This window comes from Bufo gargarizans, chromosome 1 (genome assembly GCF_014858855.1).
Source record: "Bufo gargarizans isolate SCDJY-AF-19 chromosome 1, ASM1485885v1, whole genome shotgun sequence".
In the NCBI taxonomy this organism is placed as follows: Eukaryota; Metazoa; Chordata; class Amphibia; order Anura; family Bufonidae; genus Bufo; species Bufo gargarizans.
Genome location: NC_058080.1, coordinates 333,430,318 through 333,443,148, shown reverse-complemented (window position 1 = coordinate 333,443,148; position 12,831 = coordinate 333,430,318). Strand labels below are relative to the sequence as shown.

The window sequence follows — 12,831 nt, the reverse complement described above, 5'->3', positions numbered from 1 at the left end:
TCACCGGCACTGATGGGCGGGATTTGGCTCTGCCCTAGCCAGTAAAACGGCTAGGGCAGAGCTAAAGCCCACCCCTCAGAGCCGGTGACGTCACCGAACACACTGCCGGGCGGAAGTTACCACCCGGCAGTGTGTTATTGAAAACAAAAGAGCCTGTGCCCTGCGCAATCTAGCGCAGGGCACTGGAGCGCATCGGAGCATGAGATGCTCCGATGCTAGGCTCAGGGGGGCTGCCGGGGTGAAAATAAGGGTATGTCCGAGTTCAGCTCTGAACCCGGACAACCCCTTTAACCACACAGCTATAAGAGCTGCATAGCCACTGAGTAGGGGTGGGCGATATGCGATATTAATTTGGGCCACGATATGGATTTTCGCCTATATCGCCGTACTGCAATATCACCACCTGAATCATTACCTTTAGCTTCTTTTGGACTCCGCAATACCGCTGTAGTACTGGCCAGGGGCAGGGCCGGCGTGCGCACAGAGAAAACGGATAAGGAAAGGATGGCCATGGATGGGGGCTGATGCTGCAGAAGTGAATGATAATCTTCTGCTGATGGCACTGAGAGTCTACGACCATGATGGCATGATGCTCTCTGAATGTATAGCAGCCGCAGGGGAGGAGAGTGAGACGCATGAAGTCCGATGATGTGATGGCAAATCCAAATGCCACATTATCTGATTCTGGCACTGAGCCACTGGCTCACACTGCTGGGGGACACATGTCTGATCTGATGGCCACATTATCTGATGGCACTGGCTCACACTGCTGGGGGACACATGTCTGATCTGATGGCCACATTATCTGATGGCACTGGCTCACACTGCTGGGGGACACATGTCTGATCTGATGGCCACATTATCTGATGGCACTGGCTCACACTGCTGGGGGACACATGTCTGATCTGATGGCCACATTATCTGATGGCACTGGCTCACTGCTGCTGGCGGACACATCTCTGATGGCAAATGCCACATGGGGTTGAGATAGAGTCTGATTGGCACTGACTCTCTTCTGGGGGACAGGACACAAGTCTGATGATGGCAAAATGCAAATGCCACATGGGGCAGATCAGATGGCACTGTTCAAATGCTGGGGGGGCCATGTCTGATGTGTCCCCCAGTGCGCCAGTGCCATCAGATCCTCCCCTTGGCATTTGCAGTCATCAGACATGTATCCCCATCCCCAGCAGTGAGCCAGTGCCATCAGATTAGCCCCATGTGGCATTTGCCATCAGACATGTCCCCCAGCAGTGAGCCAGTGCCATCAGATTAGCCCCATGGCATTTGCACAGTCATCACACAGTCTGATAGAAGATGATGGCAAATGCTATGGGGCTGATGGCACTGGCTCTGGGGGACATGTCTGATGATGGCAATTGGCTAATGCCATGGGTCTACTCTGTTTTTAAAAAGCAATTAGCGATACATTAGTAATAGTTTAAGAGACGGTTTGTCGTCTTAGAGACGAGTACTCAATTCGATTGCTAAAATAATAGTTTCCTGCAGGTGCCCTATATGTCATCAAGATCAACTTCATGGAGGAGCTTACAGCATGTGGGAAGGAGGAGCCGGAGGTGCTCATAAAGAAGACCGGTGCAACATCTGTCATATGGACCTGGTTTGGGTTTAAGGAGTCGGATGTGGAGCAGAAAATTATAATCTGCAAAATATGCCGGGCGACAATAATTTCGAAGAGAGGGAATACAACCAATTTGTTTCATCACCTCAAAATAAAGCACGTTTTGGAATACCAAGATAGCCAAAAACTGCGCCCTCCTCCACAAACGGCCAGTCAGTCTATTGGAAAGAAAAAAGGTGGCCCTGCCGGGCCTGCCCACCAACAGACCAATATTGTGAAAGCATTTTCTAAAGGCACTCCGTATGACAAAAAAAATCGGCGGTGGATTGCTATTACAAATGCCATTACCCTATACCTGCGTAAGGACATGGTGCCGTTTCTTACAGTGGAGAAAAGCGGCTTTCAGAACATGATTAAGACACTTGATCCACGTTACGAGGTACCTAGCCGCAAATACTTTAGCCAAACTGAAGTGCCCAAACTGTATGACAAAGTCCGCGAGCAAGTAAAGAACGAACTCCGGAGCATAAAATACTATGCAACTACTACGGACTTGTGGTCAAGTCGCACAATGGAGCCTTACATTAGTCTCACAATCCACTTCATCAATGACGAGTGGAAGTTGTGCAGCAGATGCCTACAGACATCTTATTTTCCCGAGAATCATACAGGTGAACTGATATCTCAGGGATTGAAGGAAGCGCTCGAGTCATGAAGACTTAAAGAAGAGTTACAAGTCTGCATAACCACCGACAATGGCGCAAATATTGTGAAAGCAGTGGAAATGAACGGCTGGACAAGACTGCAGTGCTTTGGTCACAGGCTCCACCTCGCCATAGGTAGGTAGACGACCCGTTTCTTTTAGTCCTAGACTAGTTACATTATGCAGGGGTTGATGTGCTGCTAACGATATCTTCCAATTTTGTCCTTAGAGAGAAGTGTGAGAGACGCCCGTGTTGAACATGCCATTGGCAAATGCAAGAAAATAGTGAGTGCCTTTTCTTACGCTTGGAAAAGGAAGAGAGAAATGGCTAATGCCCAGGCTGAGCTAAACCTGCCTCCTCACCGCCTCATCACTGAAACACCAACAAGATGGGCGTCTCGACAACAGATGATTCAGCGGCTGCTCGAACAAGAGAATGCCATATCACAGGTCCTGAAAGCAGACTGGAAAACCAGGCACCTGGTACCAACTTGGCAGGACATTGATGTGTTAGAATCTATGAACAAGACCCTCAGTCCCCTGTTGGAGTTTACAGATGCTCTGTCTGGAGAAGAGTATGTGAGTGTGTCGACTGTCAAACCTGTGCTTCACCTTCTAAACAACACAGTTCTTCCTCTAGCTGATGATGACATTGACACAGAACTGACGAAGGACATGAAGACAGTCATCCTCAAGTATTTAAATGAGAAGTACTCGGACGTTGCAACTGATAACCTCCTGGATATGGCCTCCTTGGTCGACCCACGCTTCAGATCATATATAGCAGATGACCGAAAAGAGTTCATCTTTACAAAGACAGCAGCAGAAATTCAGGCACTGCTAGAGAATCAAGCTGTGTCTGCCACAGAGTCACCACCATCACACACAAGCACAGGAGCTGATGGAGAAGCCCAGAAAGAACCCAAGAGGAGTAAACGAAGTCTGGGCAGCTTTTTAAAAAAATGCATCTGCTCAGCCTGGCCCAGCTGCCCTCACCGACACAGAAGCGATTAAAATTGAGCTTAAGAGTTACCTGCAGGCACTGGATGTAGAAGGAGAAGCTGACCCACTGGAGTGGTGGAGGTTGCACCAGGCTAATTTTCCCAGGGTGGCAAGCCTAGCCAAGAAATATCTTTGCATTCCTGCCACAAGTGCCCCTTCAGAAAGGGCATTCAGCACCAGTGGCAATATAGTAACATGCCACCGATCTGCACTGAAGCCCGAGACTGTGGACAAACTTGTGTTCCTGGCAAAAAACCTTGGCTGAAGTGCATTTTACTGCATTATGTAATTGACAGGACCCCTCAGGAGGCGTGCAACGCTATACTCCTGTATTTATTATCTCCTTATTGATTACTCCAGAGGACCTGAGCGTTACGCACCCGAGGCCACTGAATAGTTTTATTGAGAGATTCTACTTTATTGATATATCCTTTAAAATCACTAGTGTTAGGCAAGGAAGTGGAACTCAAAAATGTGATTAAAAAATTACTCAGGGAGTTCAGTTTATAGGGAAGGGACGTGGCCTCCCTCAGTAATTTTAATCACATTTTTTAGTTCCTTGTCTAACACGAAGTGATTTTAAAGGATATCAATAAAGTAGAATTTTAATAAAACTATTCAGTGAGTGTGCGAAGGTAACGCTCAATCAGGTCCTCTGGACCAATAGGGAGATATTAAATGTAATGGCACGCAAGGCTGATGTTCAGTCGCACTCGCACTACATTTTGGTTTGCAATTTGTTATATATTTAAAGGGAACCTGTCCTGTCATCACCTTTTATGTTGACCTCACTGACACAGCGCAGCATAAAATAATGACAAAAATACTGATTTCAGCAGTGTGTCACTCATCAGCTAAAAGTAAGTGGTTGCTGAGAACCAGCGTCATAAACATTGCAGCTCAGGCCTTGAAAATAGTCAAATCTACCTGAGAAGAGTCCTGGGACGGTTATTCATATTCTCCTTCTCCTGCTCTCCACCATCAGCTGATGATTGGCAGTTCTCTCCTAGAAAGGGAGCTAGGCAGAAGCCTGTCAGTCATCAGCAGGGGGGCAGGGAGAGCAGGAATTCATGAATAACCAGGACTCTTCTCAGGTGGCCGGGACTCTCTTCCAGGCCCAGTCTGTAATGAGTGTGATGTTGGTTCTCGGGCAACCACTTACTTTTAAACTACACGGACTGATGAAATCAACAACTCACCTGTCCTTACTTTATGCTGCCCAGACTAACAGCAGCATAAAGTTGATGACACTTGTCAAGTTCCCTTTAACTGTTTACCGTAAAGAAACCTGTTGAACTTGAAGGCTTTTTCGTTCAAATATGTGCAGCTTTTTATTTTTGTGCAATATAAGTAAGGGCTCGTTCACACATCACTGTTTCTCCTTTCCGTTCTCCAGCTCCGTTAAGGAGCAGGAGAACTGAAAGGACGGATTCTGCAGTTAAATGACCACTAACTGAGCGTAACAGAGCCTAAAGACCCCATAGACTATAATGGGGTCCGTTCAGTGTCCGCTAAGAATGATTATTTATTTTTTATTTTTTGCGGAGACGAAAGTGCACTACTTTTGTCTCCGCTCAAAAATCATGTTCTGAGCAGACACAGAACGGACCCCATTATAGTCTATGGGGTCTTTAGGCTCTGTTACGCTGAGTCAGTGGTCAGTTATGTGCCGAATCCGTCCTTTCCGTTCTCCTGCTCCTCAACCGAGCCAAAAAGGAGAAACGGCGATGTGAATGGAGGGGGACCTAAGTAATCAGGATAGGAGGAAAAGAAATGTGATGTTATTTATTTTACATTTTGCAATTTGCACTTTATTTTCAAGAAATGTGTGTTTTACTAACACTTCATCTTCACATTGTTTGGAAAAAGATGTGTTACACAATACACATATTAAAAATTTCTTGCAAAGTTTATTAATTTGCTTTTTTTGTATACATACAGAAGAAAATAATATATCGCAATATATATCGCATATCGCACATGATTCAAATTATATTGCAATATAGATTTTAGGCCATATCGCCCACCCCTACCACTGAGTGAAAAAAAAAAAAAAAAAATGAGACTTCTACTATAGACTCTGTTATAGCTGTTATAGCCAGTGTACATCTATACACATGACAGCTGCACACACCCAGCACTGCTATATCTGTATATGACAGCTGCTCCAGCACACTCAGCACTGCTATATCTCTAGATATGATAGCTGCCCCAGCACACCCAGCACTGCTACATCTATACACATGACAGCTGCCCCAGCACACTCAGCTCTGCTATAACTATATATCTCCAAGTATTACTATACAGTAGATAGATATATAGAGATATAGCATATCTGAGTGTGCTGGGGCAGCTGTGGTGTGTATAGATGTAGCAGAGCTGGGTGTGCTGGGGCAGCTATCTCTATATATGATGGCTGCTCCAGCACACCCAGCTCTGCTACATCTATACACATGACAGCTGCCCCTGCACACTCAGTTCTGCTATATCTCTATATATCTATCTACTGTATAGTAATACTTAGATAGATTATATATATATCTAAGTATTACTATACAGTAGATAGATATATAGAGATATAGCAGAACTGAGTGTGCAGGGGCAGCTGTCATGTGTGTAGATGTAGCAGAGCTGGGTGTGCTAGGGCAGCTGTCATATATAGAGATATAGTAGGCTGAGTGTGCTGGGCCAGCTGTCATGTGTATTAGATGTAGCAGAGCTAGGTGTGCTGGGGCAACTATCGTATATAGCGATATAGCAGGCTGAGTTTGCTGGAGCAGCTGTCATATACAGATATAGCAGTGCTGGGTGTGTTGTGATGAACACTGGCTATAACAGCTATAACAGAGTCTAAAGTAGAAGTCTCATATTTTTTCAGGCAGTGGCTATGCAGCTTTTATAGCTGGGTAAGTGCTTTGCCTCTGATGCAGAAGGTCGTGGGTTTGAATCCCAGCAGACACATCTCTCCCTCTCCTGAGGACGGCAATACAGATGACTATGCCTGGGATTAGTTGGATTGGAATCTCGTAAATGAGAAGGGTACATGTTGTGACAGGGCGTCTATAAAGTACAGTAGTAAGGGCGCTGCCGGGAGGTGAGAGAAGGCTGCTGCCGTCCTGCATGTGTTACAGTGTGTGGTGTTTGTGGCAGTCACCAGTCACCTTGCTGTCGGCGCCGTTCCAAGAAACTGCCCTGCTTCAATTACACTAGAAACTCCCTCCATTTAAATGCAGACTTTGATACGGTTTTTACTCTCCCTAGACTCATTTTCCAAGATCCCTCTACACATTTTATCCCCCCCCCCCATATAGATACATACTTATACACAAATTAGCCCATCAGTACCCCGCCCTTTTTTTTTTTTTTTTTCATACCTAGTCTGTTTCTATTACTTTTTGATTTTACTATTTTTACTTCTTTTAATCTGAGTATAATAATGTCGCCAATTATTTCGGCACACTGCCAACATATAAGAGGCAAGAATGCCAGTACACATCAAATGTAAATAAAAATGTGTAGTGTGCAATAAACATAATTCCATACATAAAAACTTGCAATCACCAGATCAATAATTAGGATGATGTCAAGATACATTAAATTCATATTGTGTATACATAATAAAGTGCCAGGTGCAAATCATCTAATAATCACGAATCACATGTGATTGATAAAGTGCCATATGCAGTTAATGATATGCTGAATCAAATGGGGGGGGGGGGGGGGGGCTAGGGTACACTAATCAGGTGTAGAGCAACATCGTATGTAATATCCGCCAAGTTCTGCGTATCGAAATCACCACCGCACATGCCTGGGTTGGGTTCAATGCCTATAATGTGTCATTGCGCTACACGGCAAATAGCGCATACAGTTGCAATAAAAAGTATGTGAACCCTTTGGAATCATATGGATTTCTGCACAAATTTGGTCATAAAATGTGATCTGATCTTCATCTAAGTCACAACAATAGACAATCACTGTCTGCTTAAACTAATAACACACACACAATTAAATGTTACCATGTTTTTATTGAACACACCATGTAAACATTCACAGTGCAGGTAGAAAAAGTTTGTGAACCCTTGGATTTAATAGCTGGTTGAACCTCCTTTGGCAGCAATAACTGCAACTAAACGTTTCCAGTAGTTGCAGATCAGACATGCACAACGGTCAGGAGTAATTCTTGACCATTCCTCTTTACAGAACTGTTTCAGTTCAGCAATATTCTTGGGATGTCTGGTGTGAATCGCTTTCTTGAGGTCATGCCACAGCATTTCAATCGGGTTGAGGTCAGGACTCTGACTGGGGCACTCCAGAAGGCTTATTTTCTTCTGTTTAAGCCATTCTGTTGTTAAATTTACTTCTATGCTTTGGGTCGTTGTCCTGTTGCAACACCCATTTTCTGTTGAGCTTCAGTTGGTGGACAGATGGCCTTAAGTTTTCCTGCAAAATGTCTTGATAAACTTGGGAATTCATTTGTTTTCGATGATGGCAATCCGTCCGTGCCCTGGCGCAGCTAAGCAGCCCCAAACCATGATGCCCCCACCACTATACTTCACAGTTGGGATGAGGTTTTGAGGTTGGTGTGCTGTGCCTCTTTTTCCCCAAACATAGTGTTGTGTGTTTCTTCCAAACAACTCAACTTTGGTTTCATCTGTAGGGATGAGCGAACTCGAACTGTATAGTTCGGGTTCGTACCGAATTTTGGGGTGTCCGTGACACGGACCCGAACCCGGACATTTTCGTAAAAGTCCGGGTTCGGGTTCGGTGTTCGTCGCTTTCTTCGCGCTTTTGTGACGCTTTCTTGGCGCTTTTTGAAAGGCTGCAAAGCAGCCAATCAACAAGCGTCATACTACTTGCCCCAAGAGGCCATCACAGCCATGCCTACTATTGGCATGGCTGTGATTGGCCAGAGCACCATGTGACCCAGCCTCTATTTAAGCTGGAGTCACATAGCGCCGCCCGTCACTCTGCTCTGATTAGCGTAGGGAGAGGTTGCGGCTGCGACAGTAGGGCGAGATTAGGCAGATTAACTCCTCCAAAGGACTTGATTAACTGATCGATCTGCAGCTGTGGATCATTGAGCTGCTGATCCTCAATTGCTCACTGTTTTTAGGCTGCACAGACCGTTTGTCAGTCTCATTTTTCTGGGGTGATCGGCGGCCATTTTGTGTCTTGTGGTGCGCCAGCACAAGCTGCGACCAAGTGCATTTAACCCTCAATGGTGTGGTTGTTTTTTGGCTAAAGCCTACATCAGGGTGAAGCTGTGACACCAAGTGCATTTAACCAGCAATAGTCTGTTCATTTTTTGGCCATATACAAAATCAGGGGCAAGCTGCGCCTGTCACCAAGTGCATTTAACCCTCAATGGTGTGGTTGTTTTTTGGCTAAAGCCTACATCAGGGTGAAGCTGTCACACCAAGTGCATTTAACCAGCAATAGTCTGTTCATTTTTTGGCCATATACAAAATCAGGGGCAAGCTGCGCCTGTCACCAAGTGCATTTAACCCTCAATGGTGTGGTTGTTTTTTGGCTAAAGCCTACATCAGGGTGAAGCTGTCACACCAAGTGCATTTAACCAGCAATAGTCTGTTCATTTTTTGGCCATATACAAAATCAGGGGCAAGCTGCGCCTGTCACCAAGTGCATTTAACCCTCAATGGTGTGGTTGTTTTTTGGCTAAAGCCTACATCAGGGTGAAGCTGTCACACCAAGTGCATTTAACCAGCAATAGTCTGTTCATTTTTTGGCCATATCCCAGTCTAATTCTGTCACTAAATCCATACCGGTCACCCAGCGCCTAAATACTAGGCCTCAAATTTATATCCAGCTAAATCTGTCCCTAGTGCTGTAGCTGGGCGAGTTATTTAGTGTCCGTTCAAGCACATTTCTTGTTCTGGGTTGAAATACAATTCCCAATTTAGCAATTTCATAATTTAGTGGTTCCTGCTATATCAGAGCTCTTTGAAATCTATCCCAAAAAGGGTATATAATATTGAAGGTGCACATAGGGTCATTCAGAGTAACTTCACACACACCCGCTACTGTGTATTTCCAAGTCTAATTCTGTCACTAAATCCATACCGGTGACCCAGCGCCTAAATACTAGGCCTCAAATTTAATTCCCTCTAAATCTCTCGTTACCCACCGCTGTACTGTTGTTGCTGGGCAAGATATTTAGTGTCCGTCAAAGCACATTTTTTGTTCTGGGTTGAAGTACAATTCCCAATTTAGCAATTTCATAATTTAGTGGTTTCTGCTATATCAGAGCTATTTGAAATCTATCCCAAAAAGGGTATATAATATTGAAGGTGCACATAGGGTCATTCAGAATAACTTCACACACACCCGCTACTGTGTATTTCCAAGTCTAATTCTGTCACTAAACCCATACCTGTCACCCAGCGCCTAAATACTAGGCCTCAAATTTAAATCCCTCTAAATCTCTCGTTACCGTTGTCCTGTTGTAGCTGGGAAAGTTATTTAGTGCCCGTCAAAGCACATTTTTTGTTCTGGGTTGAAGTACAATTCCCAATTTAGCAATTTCATAATTTAGTGGTTCCTGCTATATCAGAGCTATTTGAAATCTATCCCAAAAAGGGTATATAATATTGAAGGTGCACATAGGGTCATTCAGAATAACTTCACACACACCCGCTACTGTGTATTTCCAAGTCTAATTCTGTCACTAAATCCATACCGGTGACCCAGCGCCTAAATACTAGGCCTCAAATTTAATTCCCTCTAAATCTCTCGTTACCCACCGGTGTACTGTTGTTGCTGGGCAAGATATTTAGTGTCCGTCAAAGCACATTTTTTGTTCTGGGTTGAAGTACAATTCCCAATTTAGCAATTTCATAATTTAGTGGTTTCTGCTATATCAGAGCTATTTGAAATCTATCCCAAAAAGGGTATATAATATTGAAGGTGCACATAGGGTCATTCAGAATAACTTCACACACACCCGCTACTGTGTATTTCCAAGTCTAATTCTGTCACTAAACCCATACCTGTCACCCAGCGCCTAAATACTAGGCCTCAAATTTAAATCCCTCTAAATCTCTCGTTACCGTTGTCCTGTTGTAGCTGGGAAAGTTATTTAGTGCCCGTCAAAGCACATTTTTTGTTCTGGGTTGAAGTACAATTCCCAATTTAGCAATTTCATAATTTAGTGGTTCCTGCTATATCAGAGCTATTTGAAATCTATCCCAAAAAGGGTATATAATATTGAAGGTGCACATAGGGTCATTCAGAATAACTTCACACACACCCGCTACTGTGTATTTCCAAGTCTAATTCTGTCACTAAATCCATACCGGTGACCCAGCGCCTAAATACTAGGCCTCAAATTTAATTCCCTCTAAATCTCTCGTTACCCACCGCTGTACTGTTGTTGCTGGGCAAGATATTTAGTGTCCGTCAAAGCACATTTTTTGTTCTGGGTTGAAGTACAATTCCCAATTTAGCAATTTCATAATTTAGTGGTTTCTGCTATATCAGAGCTATTTGAAATCTATCCCAAAAAGGGTATATAATATTGAAGGTGCACATAGGGTCATTCAGAATAACTTCACACACACCCGCTACTGTGTATTTCCAAGTCTAATTCTGTCACTAAACCCATACCTGTCACCCAGCGCCTAAATACTAGGCCTCAAATTTAAATCCCTCTAAATCTCTCGTTACCGTTGTCCTGTTGTAGCTGGGAAAGTTATTTAGTGCCCGTCAAAGCACATTTTTTGTTCTGGGTTGAAGTACAATTCCCAATTTAGCAATTTCATAATTTAGTGGTTCCTGCTATATCAGAGCTATTTGAAATCTATCCCAAAAAGGGTATATAATATTGAAGGTGCACATAGGGTCATTCAGAATAACTTCACACACACCCGCTACTGTGTATTTCCAAGTCTAATTCTGTCACTAAATCCATACCGGTGACCCAGCGCCTAAATACTAGGCCTCAAATTTAATTCCCTCTAAATCTCTCGTTACCCACCGGTGTACTGTTGTTGCTGGGCAAGATATTTAGTGTCCGTCAAAGCACATTTTTTGTTCTGGGTTGAAGTACAATTCCCAATTTAGCAATTTCATAATTTAGTGGTTTCTGCTATATCAGAGCTATTTGAAATCTATCCCTAAAAGGGTATATAATATTGAAGGTGCACATAGGGTCATTCAGAATAACTTCACACACACCCGCTACTGTGTATTTCCAAGTCTAATTCTGTCACTAAACCCATACCTGTCACCCAGCGCCTAAATACTAGGCCTCAAATTTAAATCCCTCTAAATCTCTCGTTACCGTTGTCCTGTTGTAGCTGGGAAAGTTATTTAGTGCCCGTCAAAGCACATTTTTTGTTCTGGGTTGAAGTACAATTCCCAATTTAGCAATTTCATAATTTAGTGGTTCCTGCTATATCAGAGCTATTTGAAATCTATCCCAAAAAGGGTATATAATATTGAAGGTGCACATTGGGTCATTCAGAATAACTTCACACACACGCTTCTGTGCATTTCCAAGTCTAATTCTGTCACTAAATCCATACCGGTGACCCAGCGCCTAAATACTAGGCCTCAAATTTAATTCCCTCTAAATCTCTCGTTACCCACCGCTGTACTGTTGTTGCTGGGCAAGATATTTAGTGTCCGTCAAAGCACATTTTTTGTTCTGGGTTGAAGTACAATTCCCAATTTAGCAATTTCATAATTTAGTGGTTTCTGCTATATCAGAGCTATTTGAAATCTATCCCTAAAAGGGTATATAATATTGAAGGTGCACATAGGGTCATTCAGAATAACTTCACACACACCCGCTACTGTGTATTTCCAAGTCTAATTCTGTCACTAAATCCATACCGGTGACCCAGCGCCTAAATACTAGGCCTCAAATTTAATTCCCTCTAAATCTCTCGTTACCCACCGTTGTACTGTTGTTGCTGGGCAAGATATTTAGTGTCCGTCAAAGCACATTTTTTGTTCTGGGTTGAAGTACAATTCCCAATTTAGCAATTTCATAATTTAGTGGTTTCTGCTATATCAGAGCTATTTGAAATCTATCCCTAAAAGGGTATATAATATTCAAGGTGCACATTGGGTCATTCAGAATAACTTCACACACACACGCTTCTGTGCATTTCCAAGTCTAATTCTGTCACTAAATCCATACCGGTCACCCAGCGCCTAAATACTAGGCCTCAAATTTATATCCCGCTGAATTTGAATACAATACATTGGGCCAAATAATATATTTGTTGTTGTGGTGAACCATAACAATGAGAAAAACATCTAGTAAGGGACGCGGACGTGGACATGGTCGTGGTGGTGTTAGTGGACCCTCTGGTGCTGGGAGAGGACGTGGCCGTTCTGCCACATCCACACGTCCTAGTGTACCAACTACTTCAGGTCCCAGTAGCCGCCAGAATTTACAGCGATATATGGTGGGGCCCAATGCCGTTCTAAGGATGGTAAGGCCTGAGCAGGTACAGGCATTAGTCAATTGGGTGGCCGACAGTGGATCCAGCACGTTCACATTATCTCCCACCCAGTC

General features: G+C 43.7%; 2 protein-coding genes across 4 annotated transcripts in view; both read left to right on the top strand.

Annotated features, from left to right (window-relative positions):
• BTBD2 (BTB domain containing 2) overlaps nt 1–12,831 on the top strand; it is a 628,196-nt gene that overhangs the window by 124,137 nt on the left and 491,228 nt on the right. The window lies entirely within an intron of this gene.
• LOC122946515 (E3 SUMO-protein ligase ZBED1-like) lies at nt 1,980–3,811 on the top strand. Its single transcript, XM_044306207.1, has 2 exons — nt 1,980–2,421; nt 2,515–3,811. The coding sequence occupies exons 1-2, from the start codon at nt 2,367–2,369 to the stop codon at nt 3,297–3,299; spliced, it is 840 nt and encodes a 279-aa protein (XP_044162142.1). The 5' UTR covers nt 1,980–2,366; the 3' UTR covers nt 3,300–3,811.

Excerpts from the sequence above, each read along its gene's own strand:
- LOC122946515 (XM_044306207.1), top strand. The coding sequence starts at position 2,367 with ATGAACGGCTGGACAAGACTGCAGTGCTTTGGTCACAGGCTCCACCTC. Across the intron at positions 2,422-2,514 it reads CAGGCTCCACCTCGCCATAG|AGAGAAGTGTGAGAGACGCC; the intron begins GTAGGTAGACGA and ends TTTTGTCCTTAG.